The sequence below is a fragment of the Uloborus diversus genome, chromosome 8 (assembly GCF_026930045.1).
Source record: "Uloborus diversus isolate 005 chromosome 8, Udiv.v.3.1, whole genome shotgun sequence".
NCBI classification, from domain to species: domain Eukaryota; kingdom Metazoa; phylum Arthropoda; class Arachnida; order Araneae; family Uloboridae; genus Uloborus; species Uloborus diversus.
The window spans coordinates 122,391,134-122,408,615 of NC_072738.1; the positions used below are offsets into that span (position 1 = coordinate 122,391,134).

Below are 17,482 nucleotides of genomic sequence, written 5' to 3' on the forward strand. Positions count from 1 at the left end.
AGTCGCAATTTATGTGGCATTTCCATGGAACGTAACCCCACGTAAAACGAGGGTCTACTGTACTTTTTAAGAAAATGAAGTGTTTTTTTTTTTGGTGGGGAGGGGGTGCGATAAATTCCAAATATGAATGGTAAGACAGGACTCATGAAAAATTGGCTATCTTGGGACTATCAGATTGAAGATCACAAAAAATCCCGAATTTCAAAACTGATGTAAGACTTTTTCCCTCGCTTTTTAATTTTGGCTGAAGCATCCCTGCTCATTCAGATTTCTATGACTTTTAATTACAAAAACTTTTATGTCCCCCTTCCGAATTCTCCCCCCCCCACCCCCCGGATTATTACACCACTTCAACAGTGCTTTTTTAAAATATTTTCTTTTTCAAAAGTTAAATGTTAGGTTACTAATTAACAGTGTCAAAAAAGAAAAGAAATAACTTATTTGCATTTTTTGGCAATATTTTGGAGTGAACTTTGTTTACTTCCTCTTAGGCCTCCCTCACAAGGACCTGGTGGAACACCTAGTGATCCAAATAATCCGGTTACTTGCCAGCCTTCTACTGTTCGTGGATAGCAGCAGCAAACTGTTGTTAAATTTTGTAAATATGTGTTTATGTTTAAGGCTTGGGATGGTTTGAGTGCAAGAAAATGAGTTGTGGTTTTTAATTTTTGTTAAGAATGAATAATAAACAAATTTTTACATTTTCAAAAATGTGTTTTAAGTGCTTTACAAATACTTTTTTAGTATTATCAGTTTTTTTTGGGGGGGGGGGGAGGGGCAAATGCCTCTTGTATTTTTGAATAACTCTTATATTTTATTAAATTGATTTTCAAACAAAGACAACTATAGTCTCCAAAACTTATATTAAATAGGTGTTAAAAAGTCCTCATTTCAATGAGGAAATTGTATGGGATCACTGATAGCCAACTCATTTTCAAGCTTAAAAAATAGAGATATTTTGTAACTGACTTTAAGATTAGGTTATGTTGCTTTTTTATCACCTCTGAAGGTTTCTAATTTGAATTCCTTTTCCACATTCTTTTTGTTAAAAAAATGCCCGATACTGCTATTTGTAGCAACTTGAGCTATAATGTTCAGCACATAGTCAATGAAAGGAATATAAAGCTTTAGAACTGTATAAAACATAGTGATTCCTGTAAACAATCATTTGACAAAAAGGAAATTAGGAGGATTTTCATAACCTGTCCAGTCCACAATGCAGGGGCAAAAGTTTCAAAAATTCTCAAGACGGAAATAATCCAAAAAAAAGGGGGGGGGGGCAATGGGGCCCACATGCCTTGTTCACGGAAATGAAAAAAAAAATTTTTAGTGTTTAAAAATCGAGGCAATTTAATATCAAAGTGCAAACAATAAGCTATTTTAATGATTAGTGGGAATCTAATATTAAGCTCTCCTAATTAAAGTACGGCTTAATTAGTAGTGATCCTTTTAGTTCAAATGTGTGTTAAAAAATGGTACAGTGAAACCTCCGAATTGCGGACAGTCAAGGGACTAGAAGTTTTGTCCGTTATTGGGAGGTGTCCGCTATTAGGAGGAACTACTTAATTTGCCTTTTTCAAAATGGGCTGTTGTTCTCTTTGTAGAACACAATCTAAACAATTGCGAAAGGTGTACTAACATTTTAGAGGTGTCCATTATTCGGGAGTGTCCGTTAAGGGAGGTTTCACTGTATTTAGTAAATTTGAGAATTACTGTGCAATTTATAATTTCGGTAGAATGCCTATTATTGATGTATTTCCCCCTCCATCATTAATTTTCACCTCAGAAATAATGACATTGACAAGGTATGTCACAGAGGTGAGGAATTTTCCAGGGAAATAGTTTTTTTCTTCGTTGCTACAATCTGCAAGTATTAAGCATATGAAAACATGTTCACTTCTTTTTTTACATTAATTTACATCCCTGAAATTCAAGTTCATGGAGGTGAGAAGTCAAAATAACCACACTTAGTTTTTAAAACAAAATCTATCTTCTTGTTTTCAGACAAAAATCTCACAACCTCAACTATGGCTCAAAATAAATAAGGGACCTTGTAATATAGGGGTTTTTAATTAAAATAAACAAGGGACCTTGTAAACCTTTGTATCATGGAAAATAAAATTTGATGTCATCACTGCCACGTGTTAATGAGGAATGGCATTTTGTGTTTAGGTGAGAATTTATTGTGTGGCATGACTCCTTGTCTTACTAAAACGAACTAAGACACAGCATTTAAAAATTAAATATACTAAAACAATTAATATTTGTGACACTTGTGAAAGGAATAATAAATAAGTATATACTTTTAATTAAACACGTCATTAAGCAACATAAACAGTCACACAAGGTATGTGACATGCCACTAAGGTGAGAATTCCCATGTTATGAACCAAAAATGTACTAAAATAAATTATTATTAAAAAATTGTTGGCAAGTTTAAATAGAAATATTTTTGATAAAATTAAAAAGCATTGTTAAATTAATTGTTCCTTTAAGATCTTATATAATTAAAAACTGAGCATATGTATCTATATATGTATGTCCAAGTTACTTCTACCAAAAGCCAGTTAACTGACCATCGAACCAGGTTTTGATGGATTCGTAATTTTCCTATCTTCATGTTTGGTTATTTAACATAACCCTCCAATAAAAATTAGCGAAGATATCAGTTAAAAACTATTGATTATAAAGCTTAGATTGCGACATAAAATCCCTTTTTTTCGAAGGCTTTCCTCCATTCACAAATTATTATTCAGTGCTTCATCTCAACTTTCCGTAATAATGCTTTTATTAAAATTTGCGGCGGTGAAGAAAATCATTGAAAAGAAAGATCTGCTGCCATTTTTTTTTCTTGAATATGAAGAAATAAAATTTGGATTTTGTTTTGAGGATTTGCTTGTAATCGGGGGGAATTAAAATGTTTCCTTTTTGGTTATTTTTCCGCAAGCTGCCTCAAAATTTCACCGATTTTATATATATATATATTTATAATTTTTTTTTTTTGTTGTTCATGTCTGATTGTTGAACACGCTTCACTTCACATAACTTTTATTTTTGAGGTAGACTGTGTAAAGCCGGGCGTTTCGTTTTTCTGTAATTGAAATAAGTGTTTTCGCATTTTGTGAAAAACGCGACCTTTGCTGAAACTCTAGATCTAACGTATTGTAATTATTGTTATTACTGTCATTATTTATTTATTCCTTTTTTCTTTTTTTTTGCAGCTAAAAGTTTGGAAGTTTGTTAGTAAACTAAAACCAAATTACTTTTATTTATTTATTTCAAATTTGGGGAGAGGGGGCTTAGCCCCTCCTTTTTATAAGCCCTTGCTATTGCATTATAAAGCGCAGCAACCCTTTTTCTTGAAACTTGACAACACATGCTATTTTAATGAGTGTATTACTTTCTTTGATTATATAATATTTTTGCATTTATATAAAATTATAACTTATTTGTAATTCTCTCTTGAAATAGGAATTCATTTCCAAATGTTTATTTTGCATTTGATGGGGAAATACAATTTTGTAAGAAGCTTCTTAGTATTTTTGAAATGCTCTCAGAACAACAAATTATGGGGTCATTCAAAACTGTAACACTATAACATTTTGCAAGTTTTTCCACCACATTTTTATTTTTTAAAGAAATACTTAAAACATCTTATTGAATATATTTAATAAAAATTAAAAAATTGCATAATAAAATGAAGTGTAAACTTCAATTATATTTCTATTACTTAAATAAAAGCTTGTATTTAAATTAAGCAGGATTGAAGCATGACTCTTAATTTTCAATCAAAATCAAAGATATTAGTTTGACAACTGCTCTGACAAAAGTAGTTTTTACCTGAAATGAAAATCTGTGTAAGTGGAAGAATTTTGATTGTAGAGCTGTAATATAACTAAATGGATCTTCACTATGATTAGTCAGACAGAAAATATTAAATAGTAATTTTTTTTGGTAGTTATACAATACTAAATGATCTCTATTTTAAAGAAAATAAATGTCAGTGAATATTAAATTCAAAGTAGTTTCATACAAAAGTTTAGTATAAAACACAGAAAGTTTAAGCTATTCCATAAAACTTTATTTTATATTTACAATATGTACATGAATAGTTCATTCTATGATGTTTTGAACAATAAAAACTCATGCATTTTGTGCATTAGCATTTTTACTATCCTCTTTATTTTGGGTTTTGACTGCTCCAACAGTAAGCGGAGGTGTAGGACTAGGACTAGAGGAATTACTAGCAGATGTCGAGATTTCTTTCTGTGGACTACTTCTTTGAGCACTGAAACGTCTCATACCAGGCCTGTATATTTCAAGGGAAGGACGATCCTAGAAAATGAAATGCAACATAAAACAAACACTCATAAGCATTAAAAAACATTTAATTTGCAATAAAGAATTGACTTAATTAACTAGTGCTACATGCCCACAAGCTTCTGCTCTTGCTAGTTCTTGAGAGGTGTGAAACCAATAATGAAATAAATCATTGATGGCTTTTCTTATCCTTTGGCAATTTGAAATACTATGTAAGAGCTTGGGATCGTTTTTACATAAATTAAGTATGACCAAATAAAAACGACATGTTTGGAGCAAAAACATCAATGAAAGAATTATTATCTGCTCCTAGTTGGAATTATATAAAGTGACTGCTTGAGTGCTTTATTTAGGTGTCACGTGTTGTTTCAGGTATACTCTGTTCCCAAGGTTTTAATCATTATAACAGTAGAATTCATTCTGAAAATGTAATCACAAATTATGCTCAAAGAACAATAGCATCCAGTTTCATCGAAACTGTAATGAATTCGGCAAAAAATACGGAAATAACGTGTGTTACATAAGAGCTTTTAGGATTCAGTACTGTATTAGGTTTACTTTAGTGGGTGTGGACAGGGCCGCAGAGAGCCAAAGCAGGCTCCCAGTCTGTTCTGTTGCCGGGCCCCCTACCCAGCAAAAAAAAGAAGGGGGAGAATCAAAACTGCTTACTAGAAAATAATTAACTATATAAAAGTGCCACAACAGTAAATACCATAAAAGTAAATTTTAATTTATCTTTACATTTCCACTTATTCAGAGTTCCCCCCCCCTTTTTTTTTCTTTTCTCCTTTCATTTCTTATGCGTCAGTGTCACTGCCCCCCCCCCCTCCCCAAGGCCGGGGCCCATAGTTTACAACTAGGCTGACATGGCCTTTCGTCGGACTTGGTTGTGCATAATTAAATTTGAACTTGAGTTTCTTGTAACTAAAGTCTAACTCGGGTTTCTTGGTGGGGATCACAGGAAGGAAATTGACTTTAAAGGAGCCAAACATTCCATGTGCCCGTGACTTGTTTTTCCTCAATTATTTTAAGAACAGTACTAAAATTTTGAGTAATAATGTTTGATGGTATTAATCGCAAAATGCTAGTTTAAATGGTTATTTATTTTAAATTTTAAACAATTTTTTTACCAAAGAGATTTTTTGTAACTCTGCTACACGTGTCTGCAGTTTTTCTGTAATTTGTATTTACTAATGTTGTGTTATTTTCTAAAATATTAAACCTGTGGGTGTCTGTTTGTGAGTTTGTAACCCTATCTCCTCCAGACTAGCCATGTTTAGCAGGTCAATACTGGTACCGTTATATACAGAACATCTAGGGGAAGCAATTCCACCCTGTCTCACCCCTCTTAACCTCCAGTTCTGAGGATATCCTCATTCCTGGATGTCCCAAGGACATTCAGGAGTAAAGCATTAAAATCATCAATAGTCACCATAGTAGACGACATTCAGCCACCACAGGGGACAGAGCCCCTTAGTCATTTAAAAGCATCGTCATTTGTGAAGTCGTTGAAAGCTTCTGCAAATTAGGTTATTTGCAACATACAATTATACAAGACCTAGAAAGGGTAAAATTTACCTTATTTCGAATTCGCCTTTCAACTCTTGGATCTTTGCTTTGGTCTCGATAGTCAATGCTACTGCTGTCACTTTTATCATTCGTTTCCGTATTTTCCTCACCTGCAACACTTTTTGACGAGTTTTGATGTATTTTTTTAGTAGGCATTTCATCCTTAGTTTTTCCTAATGTTTCTACATTACCAGGACAACTATTGTCTCTCTTGTCTTTTGGAGACCACTGGCTAAATGCAGACGGCTTTGTGGATTTGGCTTCTTTCTCTTCATCATCGTTATGGACTTTCTTTTCTTTGGAACTTTCCGACGTTTCTTGGGCTGATGATTCAATATCCTTAAAATCTTCTTTTGACTTTCTAGCGGAGCTATCAGAATCTGATTTTTTGTTAACATATAATCTAAAAGGAGAGAGGAAAGAAACAGGTAATTATTCCGTGTAAAAGAGAAGTAACAACAAAAAACGAGTTTTCTGCTGAATTTTTTATTTGAAGAAATTATACTCAATGTCTTAAAGACCTTGAAGTTTTATCTTTAGATTCAAAATATGAGTTATAAAGTAAAATGTATCAAAGGCAAAGACACTGACAAGTGTGTATGCAATTAAGTGAGCAGTATAAGCGATGCACTATTAATCGGCAGTAATCAGTCAATTTTTACTGATTAGTTAGGGGAAAAATTATTTTTAATTAAAAGTAATTGAAGTATGCCTGGCAGCAGGGCCGTTGGGAAGGGGGGGAATTGCCCCGGGTGCCACGAAATTAGGGGACGCCCGGTGCCCCTCATTCGTGTATCAGAGATGCACAGTCATACCACACAAAATAGAGAATCATTGCAATGATTCTCTATTTTTTCCTAGTGCAAGGGAAAATTTTCCTCTTTCCCAGTCTCCTAAACATGTTTCTTTTGTATCATTGAAGCAGATACAAATTGTGAAAATGTAATGTTTGGAATCAAACAAAAGGCACTTATCTTTTGTCTAGTTCCCACCAAATTTCTTCGAATTTTACCCCTGCGTGCGGTGACATAATCAGAAAAAAAGTTTTAGGAGCCCACATTGAAAAATAATAATAATAAATGAAAAAGATTATCTGATAGAAAAGGGAGGTCCGATTATTTTTTAAAATGCAATTTTAGACTTTCTTTGCAGATGCTACGGGTGGGAAAAAGGTATAGGTGTCTCAGTGGAAATTTCTTGAAATTGAAACCTTAAAAATGCAATTATAGGGAATGTTTGTTGACGTTAGGATAAAAGATGGAACTCAGGGACTGTCCCTGATCAATTTTTTAAAAAATAGATTGAAATCAGCTCCCCCCCCCCATGCAAGTTTTTGAAATTGAAGTTTCAAAAATGCAATTTTAGACTAACTTTGAAAATTTAGGGAAATTGAGGATCTGAAGCCCTTCCCTCAAAATTTTTTCAAATATTGGCCCAAAAAACTTCTGGACTTATATTCTGGGACTATTCCACTTAAATTTTTCCAAGTGACGTTTAAAAAAACTCATTGTTTACTATTAAAGAAAGGCAGTATGGAGACCCTTTCCCAAATATTTTCCGACACTTAAGTCTTGAAAATGCAATTGTAAGGCCATCTTTTGTAATATTAGAGCCAGAAGTTTTTCAAATCGAAAGCTCCAAAAACGCAATTCTAAGCGATTTTCGATGTTGTTGTGCATTTAGGGGCTTTCTCCTGAAACTTACAAAAATTTGTTGCAAAAAAAAAAAATTACATCTTTGTTTTTAACATATATGAATGCTGGTATTAAGTTGGTACAAGTAAAATCAAAAAACTCTTGAAAAGAATAATTGGATGAGTCCAGATCAAAATTTAATTTAGTTGTAATAAACTTCTATAAATACATTTTCTATTTATAATCAACAAATTATTTATATGTGTTCTTAGCTTGATCAATATGAGTATCTAATTCAATTAATTTGTTTTATCTTGTGAGGTAACATTTTACAAGATCAATATTTAGATTTTTAACATTTCCATTTTTCAAGAAGTTTTTGGGACATTAATATATAATAAATATTAGAAACAGATTCACATTGCTTGGGTTTTAATTTGTATTATCTATAGCCCTCTGATTGTTTTGTTCATTAATATTTAAAATATGCAAGTATGACGCGCGTTCACGCGTATGATGCAGATGTTATAACAAAGGGGGGGGCGCCAGGAAACTTTCTCTCTGGACACTGTCAGCTCTTTGGATGGCCCTGCCTGGCAGAAGAAACTATGCTGAATGAATTTGTTAAGAACAAATAAATAATTTTCTGCTAAAAAAGATAGTATATAATATAGATACAGTGAAACCTGTGTAAGTTAACCACTTGCGGTGCACTACTTTAGTGCAGGGTTGGGTTTTGGACTGTCCAAAACTGGTTTAGGGCAGGACAGGTTGTTTTTACTGTCCAAAAGTGTCCGAAAATGTCTTAAACTGTCCAAAACTATGCTAAAGCTAAAGGGGTGTAATCTAATCAATTTGTATTTACTACAATATTTGTAATGCATAAATATAAATATTAATGAGGTTTAATTAATGAGTCTTTGGTAATACTTTTCTCCAAAATGTTCATTTAAAAAATATTTTACTTAAAATAAAATGCCAGTAACTCTATCACATAAAAACGTTTTTAACAGTTGGTAGAGCCCTGAAAGGAAATTCACATTGCTACCAAGACAACTAATTTCAGTTCCATATATAACTTAAAGGAATGTTATTAAATTGTACTATATTTTTTAAAAGCTTCATTTTTTTAAAGGTTTTTGCAAATAAATTTTGCGTGATGTTTTAATAAGAATTACTTTTTAAATCATGGATTAAAGAACAAGAAATTTATGATTAAACACAGCTTATATTTTAAAACTAATGCTATTCATTTTTTAGTTCATATTTTTAATATAAATAATACATTCTGTAACTACAAAAAATTGTCATTTATTGCATTTAAGTCAATTATTGCACTATATTTTGAACACTTTCTTTCGACACATGCATAAATGTCGAAAATTTGGTATATGGAAACAAAAAAGAGAAAAAACTCATGCATACAAATCGAAATATTTAATGAAGAATTTTATTTCTACATAACTAGATTAAAATCTGCTGTATATATATTTATACTTGAATGTTCACAATAAATAAATTTCTTAAATAGTAAAAAAAAAAACATAATTTTGACACATTTTGTTCTGTTTTTGATATTTTCTCACAGAGCATGGTTTTTCAAAAAATAGTTTTGGACACAAAGGTTTTGAACCGGATGGTAAAAACCTTGCCAACCCTGCTTTCATTTGCTCACATGCACAAGCATAAGTAAATTTGGTTACCATTATCAAAAAATAATAATAATAGCAATAAATGAATAAAAAAATAAAATAAACTCATGCACAAATTTGAATTTAAATCAAGAATTCAACTTCTGTAACTAAATTAAAATCAGCGGCATAAATAAGTTGCATGTTCACATTGAATAAATGTTCAATATAAAACTCTATTTTGATGCATTTTATTCTGTTTTCGATGTTTTCTCACAAAATACAATTTCTCTATAAATACAGTTTTGGACACAAGGGTTTTGGACAGGACGGTAAAAACCAGGGTTTTTACCATAGTGTCCAAAACCTTGCCAACCCTGCTTTAGTGGTCAACTCACAAAGGTGGATTTATATGATAAGGGCTAAATCCGTGCCTGAAAAAAGCGGTCAACTTAGACATGTGGTCAACTTCACAGGTTTTACTGTATTACTAATAATAATAAAATAGAATTTTAAAAAGTAAATTCTTTCATTTTAAAAATACTTCTTGAATTAATGATTGTTTTTTTTTTTTTTTTTTTTGAGCAATACTAAAGGGATGCACAGGATAGTTGTATGCGTATAACCCTCCTGCTCCCTTGCACATTCGCTGGGATACTTGGATGTTAACAAATTTAAGCTAAAATACTTAAATATTTATCTTCTGCTACTTAACTCTGGCAATTCCTTTGTTAAACGTGACTCAAGTTTTTTACCCACTCTTACATATCACTTTCTCTCAGAAGCTCTGTTGTAGATAAAGGGCAAAACTGGAGAATTTATTTAGACGCCAGTGGCAGGTTGTTAAAATTTCATTAAGAGCTTTTTTTTTTTTGAAATAGCCATTTTTATTATACTGTAAGAGTGCTGACAGATATTGTTTTCATTTTTTTACATTAATAATCCTAAATACACGAGTTAATGTATATAAGTTTATAATACTATAGTTTATATCAGTAATGTATATAATGTTTTTTTTTAAACAGATTAGTTCCTAAAGGCTGCCTTTAGTATCCTTTAAGGTCATTAATTATTTTTTTTAGATGGAAATGCTTTGGCCATTGACAGATAATTTTTATGTTATTTTGTCATTTATTCACCAGGTAGCTGGTGGCAACCGCTAATTTTGCCCTTAAGCTTTATTTATCAAGTCTCATTTCATGTTTCTTCAAGTCCAAACAAATAGATGTCCCATACATGTTTTAGACCCAAGATCCTCATATTTGAACTTCCTTCGGTCAATTCAAAAAAAAAAAAAAACTTAAAAGTATTTGGAGTTGCTGGTTATAAAATTAAAATATAACTGAAGTGTGCAAAGGGTTAGCTGTAATTTTTAATTAAGTTTTCAGACCAATGGTCCTAAAAAAATATTAAAAATATTTTATTTGTAATAAATAATATGTGCTTACTTATAATCAGACTTATCCCTGCGACTTCTGTCCTTATCTCGCACGTATGTAACTCTCTCTGGTACTTTCTGTCTTTCTTTGGGTCGAATCCTTTCCCATTCCTTTTTGAGTCCTCTATCTTTATCCTTACTGAACCTCGATGATACAAAACAGTCTTTCTGCTTCGGAGGAGGTGGTTGTTCTTTTTGATCTCTTTCTCTTTCAGGATTTTTCAGAACCTAAATCAATATATTTCCACAGAATATTTCATAAATATTTTGTTAATTTTGTATAATATTTATTGAACAGAAATTTGGGTTTTATCTATACCACTTGTCTCACAGTAATGATGGGCATAACATGGGTGGATAAAATAAAATAAAATTTTTAAAAAAAAGGAAGTTTAGTACTATCTGAAAACATTTGTCATAACAATGTTCAATAATTAAAGTGAACTCTAGAAATTTTTTGAAATACTTTTTAAGCATTTAACATAAATTATATATGAATATATTAAATGAAACAATATCAAAAACACTTGTAACATTTGAATCCATAGCAAAAATCATCAGTTCAGAGTATTGCAAATTAAATTGAAAATATTTGGAAAAGAAGTAAAAGACAATATTTTTCCGTCTAACAACTAATAAAATAAGATAGAAATTCGTCAAGAGACAGAAAACTTTTTCCAGTTGGGGGGTATAATCAAATAATTGGATAACAAATGATTCTGATAGTTAAATTATCAACAATCTAGTGACTCTTAAGTGAATTCAGAGTCAAATGATCATTTTGAATTAGTGTAAAATTGAATGAACCTCTCAAGTGATTTCCAAATTGAAAGAACTTCTATGGACCTTACGTGCAAATCTCGTTATGCCATCACGAGCTCATACAAGTTTCCTATAACTGTGTTAAATAAAACTATATATCTATGAATGCCCTTTCCTAGTAAAGGAATTTCTCAGAAGACATCAAGACTCGGGAAATCTCCAGAATAAATCAAGAGTCTGTGATCTATGAATATAAATAGTTGATTTCATTATGTAGCAGTTAAAAACATGAGAGCACACTGTACAGCATATTTTTACTATGATGAAACTAAAAATATCCTTTTGCTTCTCAGCTAAAAGATTAGGTTCATGTTTCAAATACTTAGATCTAGTAATGACTCCCTCCAAAGCCAGGAGCTAACTCCTCTCTCTATATTTAAGATGCTTTTGAAAAAATTCAGGGGCCACCAATTTCATACACCCCTCTTCCGGTAGTCATCTCTTTAAATGCCCAGAGTCCCTAGTATACTGATACCCTCATTATTGAAACTCTGCTCATTCCTATGAGTGCACCAATGGTAGATAGGAACCAGTAGAGGATAAAGTCTAAAAAAATAAACATAATAAGACTTTTTCCCGAGCTAGGTGTCCCCCCCCCCCAAAAAAAAAATCAAATAAATAAATAAGGGGATATTTTTTAGGGGAACACTAAGCAAGCAAAGAAGCTTTATTACCTTTATTTTTTGAAAATGTTATCCACATCTGATGAAGTATTCACCACTGGTTCCACTTACTTTGTAGAGTTGCTGGAGACTGACATGTTACAAAGATGTCAAATGTATACCTTTAGTGAATAACACTGCTCAAGCGTAAGGCACTAAGAATGCTTTTAAGTGATCAAAATTAACAAACATTTTTTACAACTAAATGAGAAAATATTAGACATGAAATGAAATGAATGAAAGGGGGGCTCAATCGAACCAAGCACTGTGACCAGTGGTCTATTGTACTAGTCCCCAAACAGAAGTCTTAAAACAGACCAGTAGCTGAAGCAAAACTCAGCAAACACCTAATAGGAATATCATGAATCTCGCACAGTTCAAGCAAATGATGACCCAGGTGTTCAAACCTATAGGCAGAAAACACTTCACAATCACACAGGTTATGAGTGATAGTTTCCTTCTTAAAAGTAACCTCTTCAAATATGTTCATCACTGACACCCATTGTAGCAAGGTGCTGCTTTAAGGTGTAAAGATCAGTAAGAAAACCAGAAGCCTTCCTAATACTATTTTTGCTAAGAAGTCTACTGCATTTTTGGCATGTGATCCTCAGTGAGAATCAGGCTTGTCCTCCTTAGAATGACAAGTTGAATATGTTCAATCTCATCGCGAGATAATCTCTCTGACGGGAAGGTTTCTCTCAAAATAGCCATCTTAACTACGCACTGCCTGAGCATAGGGCTGTGGTTGACCAGTCCATACTCTTCAAGATGCTGCAGTTTGTGCAGGGGAAGGAGTTGAAACCTCCAATCGATGACATTTGGTTTCTCCTACCTTATCAGGAATGGCTGGCCCAGCGGCTTTCACCTCCTGTAACAGCCTCCTCTCTCCAGCCTGTGCCTGTTGCATTTTTGCGCATAAATGACTGCTCCCTGCCCCCTTCCACAGAGTTAGCGGGATCGCAGACATGCACCCTCACCCCCTCCAGTCAGTGGGTTTCAGACCTGCACCCTCACCTTCTCCAGCAACAAGGTTGCTGGTTCTCTCCATCAAGCCAGTACCCAGCTCCCTGGGAATTGGGAGGCAGTAAAAGGTCAACACCCGCACAACCACCCTGTATGAGTGCAAGGCTAATTACAACAAGGTTTCGCCTGGTTCCTCAAGGGGACCGTTTAAGACATCATATAACCCAGAGGCCATCCATCCATCAGCACGGTGCCTCACACCTTGGACTACGTTGGGAGTATTTTGCTCCGGTCACCACACGGAGAAATACTAGACATAGATAAAAGAAAACAGTTCTAGTCACCTGAACTACTGTTTCGGATTGCTTAAAATTTTCTGACACCGGTGATTCTTCAATATCATCTCCCGTCTCTTTCTCAGACAAACTTTCCTTGTCTTTATACTTTTCCTTAACTCTTTCTTTATCCTTTTCCGCTTTTCTCCTCCTCCTCTCCTCCTCTCTGACACGCTTCTTCTCTATTTCTTTTCTTTTGCGCTCTTCACGTTTTTCTTCTCGAATTTTCTGTCAAAAATGATTATTATTGGATTTTTTTTTTTTTTAAAGAAAACAGTACATTTGTAAATTTATCATTCACAAAATAATCACAACAATTATGATCAAGCTTTGAAATTTGCAAACTTAAGAGAAGAAACACAATGTTCACATAATGCTGTGGTTTAAAGATGAATAAAAGATGGATTAAAGTGGTTGAAATGTTTTAAGAAAATAAAAAGTATCTTTGTGATATCTAAGAGGATCAAAAGAGATGATTTATTTTCATAACACATTTCATTTTAAAATTGAAAAATTATTGGAAAATATTTTTCATAAATGTATCTTTTAATAAAGTTGATGAAATTCTAATCTTTCATCTCTAGATTTTCTCAGCAACTAAAATTTCTAGGAAAAAAAATCCATTTTATTTAAAATGTAAATTTCAATTGCTAATTGACTCTTAGCAAGTGTAGCCTGATCCCAATAACTTCAGGTAACACTGAGAAAAGAATAAATAAGTAGGCTGTTTTCAACCTTTTTTTTCCCAAATGGATTAAGAAACAGATGAAAAATATTAGGACAGAAGTTATAACACAGTACTTAACAAAATTGCTCGGAGGCAATGTTTGGCAAGATTTTAATTCCTAAAATCTTGATTTGTTCAACAATTTAAAACCAATTAATCATCCAAATTATCATTTATCATCAATATTTATCATTTAAAACAAATAATCATAAACCAAAATCAATTATCAGTTTCAGAGTAAAAAGCTAACATTAATAATATTTTTAATATTTAAATCCTTTTTACCTGCTGCTCTATTTTTCTTGCCTTTAAATATTCTATAAGAGGTGTTGTAGCCTTAGGAACACCATTATTGGCTACAAAATGAAAATAATAAATTATTTTTTTTAAATTAATCATAAAAAAGCATTTAATGAAAAGATATTTCATTCAACAAAGCATAGCAGGCCTAAAAGTGACATTTGCCAAAAAAAAAAAAAAAGGAAATTATAGGAATTTTTCTTTTAAAAAAAATTATAATTTTTACTAAAATATAGGATTTTTTGAACAAAATAGCACAGGAAGCACAGTAAAAAGTTCAAAATTTGGAGTCCTCAGGACTTCATCATTGTCCAAACTTCGGATTTTCTTTGAATTTCATAATGTTAGTATTTTACATTACATTCCCTTTTAAATTTCATGTGGCATATGGAGGGTGGTCATTTTCCCCGTGTGGCATATGGGAGTGAGCTATAGATTGAGATGACTTCCAACCTCACACAAAAAATAAATGCAATGTCACATATAAAATGAAAAAAAGATAGAACAAAGAAAATAAAAATGTATTTAAATAAAATCATTAAAAAAAAAGAAACATGCAAAAGTAAACTTATTTGAAGCTTGCGATTTTTTAAGCCATAGTAAGTGCACTGGGAGTCATGGGCACCTATATGCAAAATTGCAAGGGGGAGGGGGCTCAAATATTTTCCCCATGGTTTAGCTACATATTTTTCCCGTGGAAACTGATTTCAGTGCAGATTAGAGTCTTTTAAACTTGACATTTTTAATAACTTATTCATTAATGGCTGGAGAAGAAATGTTTTTTCATTTTTGCAAAGAAAAAAGTACTAAAAGCAAGGAAGTTCTAATTTCAAGGGGGGGGGGGGCTCGATCCCCCACTTGCCCCCTTATATGGGCGCCCTTGCTGGGAGTAGTAAAATGAAGAAATGGTTGAAAACTTCCTTCGTGAGGAGAAAAGTAGAAAAAACATTTCAACAGCAGAAATTAAATAACTGTTACCACTGGGTGAAAACATAGAGAAGGGTGAGAAAATGGCATCATAACACTGCTGTGGTTAACCAGAGCATCAACTTATTCAAAAAAAGTAGTATTGGTCAAAGGCTAACAATATTGGATAGGTTTTTAGAGAAAGAATCCTGAGATTCTTCTAATACAAAATGACAGATTAAAGAAATAAAAACGCCCAAAGAACTGTAACCAGTAACCAGATGTTTTTATAGAAGGTGACCCTTCTTCCAAGCGCTAACATCAACTTTTATATTCCTTCCCTTCACATTCCTCTTATGCTATCAGCTCATTTCAGAACAATTAAAGTCCAATTAAATTTTTATTTAATGTATAGCACTTATATTTATTGTTTTTCATGGGTTTAAATATGCAACCATCTATGGTCAGGAATAGCTTAGTCCAATTTACATTGCATCTCATGTGAAAAAAATGATTCCTCATTCAATCTGCCTTCTGGTATGAATTGTGTATGAATAGCGAGGTTCCACTGTACTAGGTATCTTCATAGTGACACCATTTTTCTGTTTTATGCCAGATTTAGCATAACTTCTTTTTAAGAAGCAATATTATACAGGTAATATCTTGTCAAACTATTCAACAGCTTTTCAGCTACTGATTTTGAAAAATATGAATTCAGCCAAATACAAATTCAAACAGTCAAATATACATTTTCATTTTGTTTTTTAGAATGCTTTTCTACAACGGAAGGGGTTTAATCTGTATAACTCTCGGTCTTGCTAGGAGGGATTGCGAGCTATGTGCTTTGCTAGGAAGATTCAAAGAAGATCCTCTGTGAATGAAATATGACAACGTATATAAAGTACAAATTGAGAATGAAAAAAGATTAAAAAACCAGCAAACAGCTGTTTCGGCACTCTAAAATACAAGTGCCATCATCAGTGCATTAAAAACGAAGACAGGTTCACCCGACTAAAACACAGTCGAGGGGAACAATGGAATGAGAGACGACTTGTAAAAGATATGAGAGCAGTACCGGAAACAATGACGTCAAGGTTACGTCAGAACTCCAGAGGACAGTTGCACTCAGGAGAAAAGGTCACGGACAAAAAATAAATCAAATAACAGACTTCCAAACATTAGGAAAAGGGGGAGTGCTAGACAAATCATTGACGATTAAATTAGCATTTTTCCATATGTAATATGACTCCCAAAAATCTAAATCATGAATGGACGAACACTCGTGAATAACTTTAGCAGAAGAAAAAATAAAATTATGACCGCAGGACCAACAATGTTGAGCAATAGAGGAGCGTTTGAGATCCTGTTTTTTGACGTAATTTTCCTGTTCTTTTATCCGGAATTTGAGCGATCATCGAGTCTGCCCAATGTAGGCCAATTTGCACTGGCAGGAAACACTGTAAATGCCCCATCTGTCAAGGTTCTGAACAGGGTGTTTAAGCTGTGAAAATTTTAATTTATTAACAGGAGAAAAAGTGACGGAAAAATGAAACTTTTTTAAGATTTTGGCAATTTGTAGACTGATTTTAGGAAAAAAGGGTAAGACAACGGAACTCGAATAGTTCACAGGAGCAAGTGTTTGATTTTTGTTAGTTGAGCTACATAGCTTCTTATAAATGGTATCAATAATATCTAATGTGAATCCCCGATCCACCGCAATACTTCGTAGGTAATTCAGTTCTGATGAAAGGAAATTGGAATTTGAACAAATGGCTAAAGCACGGTAAATAAAAGATCTAAAAGCAGCCAATTTTTGTTTAGGAGGATGAACGGATAACTTGTGGGGGGAAAGAGAAACAGCAAAGGGTTTACGGAAAACAGTAGTTGTAAATACAAATACAATACAAATACAAATGTGACGACCAGCAACAGGCTCTGGGCCCAGCTAGGCTGGTCCTAGTCAATTAATTAGTCCCCAATGAAGATCAATGGCTCTCTTAAAGCTATCCACTCCCTTGCTCATTACCGCCTCTTCCGGTAAGCTATTCCAAGTGCCCACGACCCTGCTAAAGTAGTAGTTTTTCCTGATTTCCAAGTTAGCCTGAGATTTAAATAGCTTAAAACAATGACCCCTTGTCCTGCTTTCCCCGCAAAAATTTAATCCATTTACATCTT

General features: G+C 33.0%; 2 protein-coding genes across 5 annotated transcripts in view; one reads left to right on the forward strand and one right to left on the reverse strand.

Annotated features, from left to right (window-relative positions):
• LOC129227470 (cyclin-C-like) overlaps positions 1-675 on the forward strand; it is a 28,424-nt gene extending 27,749 nt beyond the window's left edge. For both annotated transcript variants that reach the window (XM_054862037.1, XM_054862038.1), the window contains exon 11: positions 492-675. In XM_054862037.1, the coding sequence (XP_054718012.1) occupies positions 492-573 (82 nt within the window). In that variant the 3' untranslated portion in view covers positions 574-675. The remainder of the gene's footprint in view (positions 1-491) is intronic.
• Positions 676-3,967: 3,292 nt separating this feature from the next.
• The window catches only part of LOC129227514 (regulator of nonsense transcripts 3B-like), a 35,163-nt gene continuing 21,648 nt past the window's right edge, over positions 3,968-17,482 (reverse strand). Inside the window, exons 6-11 of one of the 3 annotated variants that reach the window (XM_054862091.1) lie at positions 14,387-14,457; positions 13,384-13,602; positions 10,603-10,820; positions 6,081-6,292; positions 5,899-5,999; positions 3,968-4,335 (exon numbers count right to left, since the gene is read on the reverse strand). In XM_054862091.1, the coding sequence (XP_054718066.1) occupies positions 4,144-4,335; positions 5,899-5,999; positions 6,081-6,292; positions 10,603-10,820; positions 13,384-13,602; positions 14,387-14,457 (1,013 nt within the window). In that variant the 3' untranslated portion in view covers positions 3,968-4,143. Of the gene's footprint in view, positions 4,336-5,898; positions 6,293-10,602; positions 10,821-13,383; positions 13,603-14,386; positions 14,458-17,482 lie in introns of all 3 variants that reach the window. The other 2 variants (XM_054862090.1, XM_054862092.1) reach the window with 2 other exon arrangements.